The following is a 1708-nucleotide window of genomic DNA, read 5'->3' as shown; positions in this document are numbered from 1 at the left end:
CACCCTCCCCAGCCCCGACCCCCTTCATCCCCCCACTTCTCCCCACTTCTCCAGCTCCCCCAGCCTGATCGCTCACCCTCCCCAGGCCGCTGCCCCCCAGCGATCCCCTCTCAGCCGGCCCGGGCCCCTCCCCCTCACCGACTGCCCGGCCACCACCCCCCAGCTCAGGCCGCGACCCCCTCCTCACCGGCAGGCGCGGAGCGATCTCGGCCGCGCAGCAGTGGCAGAAGTACCGTCCCGGCTGCGGGGAAGCCTCCGCCATCTTTCCCCGCCCGCCACGCCGCCCCGCCCGGCCGGGGGCGACGCACGGCGCGGCTACGGCAGCCGAGCAGGCACGAAAAGGGCTCGTGGTGGGACTGGCGGAAACGCGGGTCGAGCTGGGGTGGAGCCTCTGTGACTCGGCGGGGGGGCGAAGGGCGGAGCTGCTGAGAGTCTTGAGGGCGGGGCCTCTGGGAGCCCAAAGGTAGGGGGCGGGGCCTCTTTGATTTGAGGGATGGGGCGTTGAGTCTCCTCAGGGGAGAGGGTTGAGGTGGGAAACCACTGGAGGGGGAGGGCATAGCCACGCCCACTGGGGGGGCTCCTGATGAAGTGGGAGGGGCTAAAACCATTTTGGGAGGAGGAGCTAATTGAGGAGAAGGGGAAGAGCAGGAGGGCCTGGGGAAGGACTCCCCATCTAGGGTCCATGTCCCCTCACTGCACAGGGGTATGGGTTGTAGGGGGCTGCATGGGGACGTAGGGGGCTGTATGGGGGTGTAGGGGACTCCACAGGGGTATGGGGTGTAGGGGGCTGCATGGGGGTGTAGGGGACTGCACAGGGGTATGGGGTGTAGGGGGCTGCATGGGGGGTAGGGGACTGCACGAGTATGGGGTGTAGGGGGCTGCATGGGGGTATAGGGGACTGCACAGAGGTATGGGGTGTAGGGGGCTGCACAGGGGCAGGGGAGTCCCTCTACCTGTGCCTATTGGGCTCTGTGGGGTCTGCACGGAGGCCTGTCTGCTTGTTGGTCTCAGATACAAAAGAAGCCCCCCACGACAGTGTCTCCCACTACCGCTAAGCCTCAACAACTAGCACGGCCCGGTGCTGACACACAGCGGCGGGAACGGCTCCTTTGACTGAAGTGCCGGGGCTCTGGCAGCTGGTGCCGGGTTTGATTTTCCATTGGCGAACGTGACGCTCATCTCGATGTGGCCGCTCAGCACCAGCACCCCTCTCACATCTGTGGGTGAGTTTTTCCTCTGTAAATGTATGCTTGCAAGCACAAGACTGACTTCATCTGCCACTGAAATGCAGCCACCTCTGGGGTGGAGTGCAGCAGTTGACAACCCCACAGCAAAGCTGCATGTTGGTGAGGGACAGGAATTGAAGGAGTACTGGTAACTGGATGGAGTAATATTTCAACTACATTCTGCATAATACATATTTTATAAACTATACTGTGGAAGAACAATGTTCTGACTGATGGGAGAGCTTACTCATGGCGCTACTACCAGCTTGTGTCCTTGGGCTCACTGCTGCCCACAGAGTTCCATAATTTAGCTAATGTCTGTTCTCTTCATTAATACAGAGGTATTTCCATGGAGACTACATATCCCAGCATGCTTCTGATCTGAAATCAATAAGAGCATTGCATGCTGGGACCTGCAGTCTTTATCAGCTGCACCTCTGTGTATTCTCAGTCTACCCCAATTTTGGTCAGTTAGGAGAGGT

The 1708-nt window shown here is 60.4% G+C and overlaps 1 protein-coding gene across 1 annotated transcript in view; it reads right to left on the bottom strand.

Moving 5' to 3' along the window:
• The window catches only part of RNF126 (ring finger protein 126), an 18063-nt gene extending 17794 nt beyond the window's left edge, over positions 1 to 269 (bottom strand). The window contains exon 1 of the mRNA XM_026655027.2: positions 188 to 269. Within this exon, the coding sequence (XP_026510812.1) occupies positions 188 to 262 (75 nt within the window). The 5' untranslated portion in view covers positions 263 to 269. The remainder of the gene's footprint in view (positions 1 to 187) is intronic.
• Positions 270 to 1708: the final 1439 nt, after the last annotated feature.

The sequence above is a fragment of the Terrapene carolina genome, unplaced genomic scaffold (assembly GCF_002925995.2).
Source record: "Terrapene carolina triunguis isolate 2854851 unplaced genomic scaffold, T_m_triunguis-2.0 Scaffold194, whole genome shotgun sequence".
NCBI classification, from domain to species: domain Eukaryota; kingdom Metazoa; phylum Chordata; order Testudines; family Emydidae; genus Terrapene; species Terrapene triunguis.
This window is presented reverse-complemented; position numbering and strand designations above follow the sequence as displayed.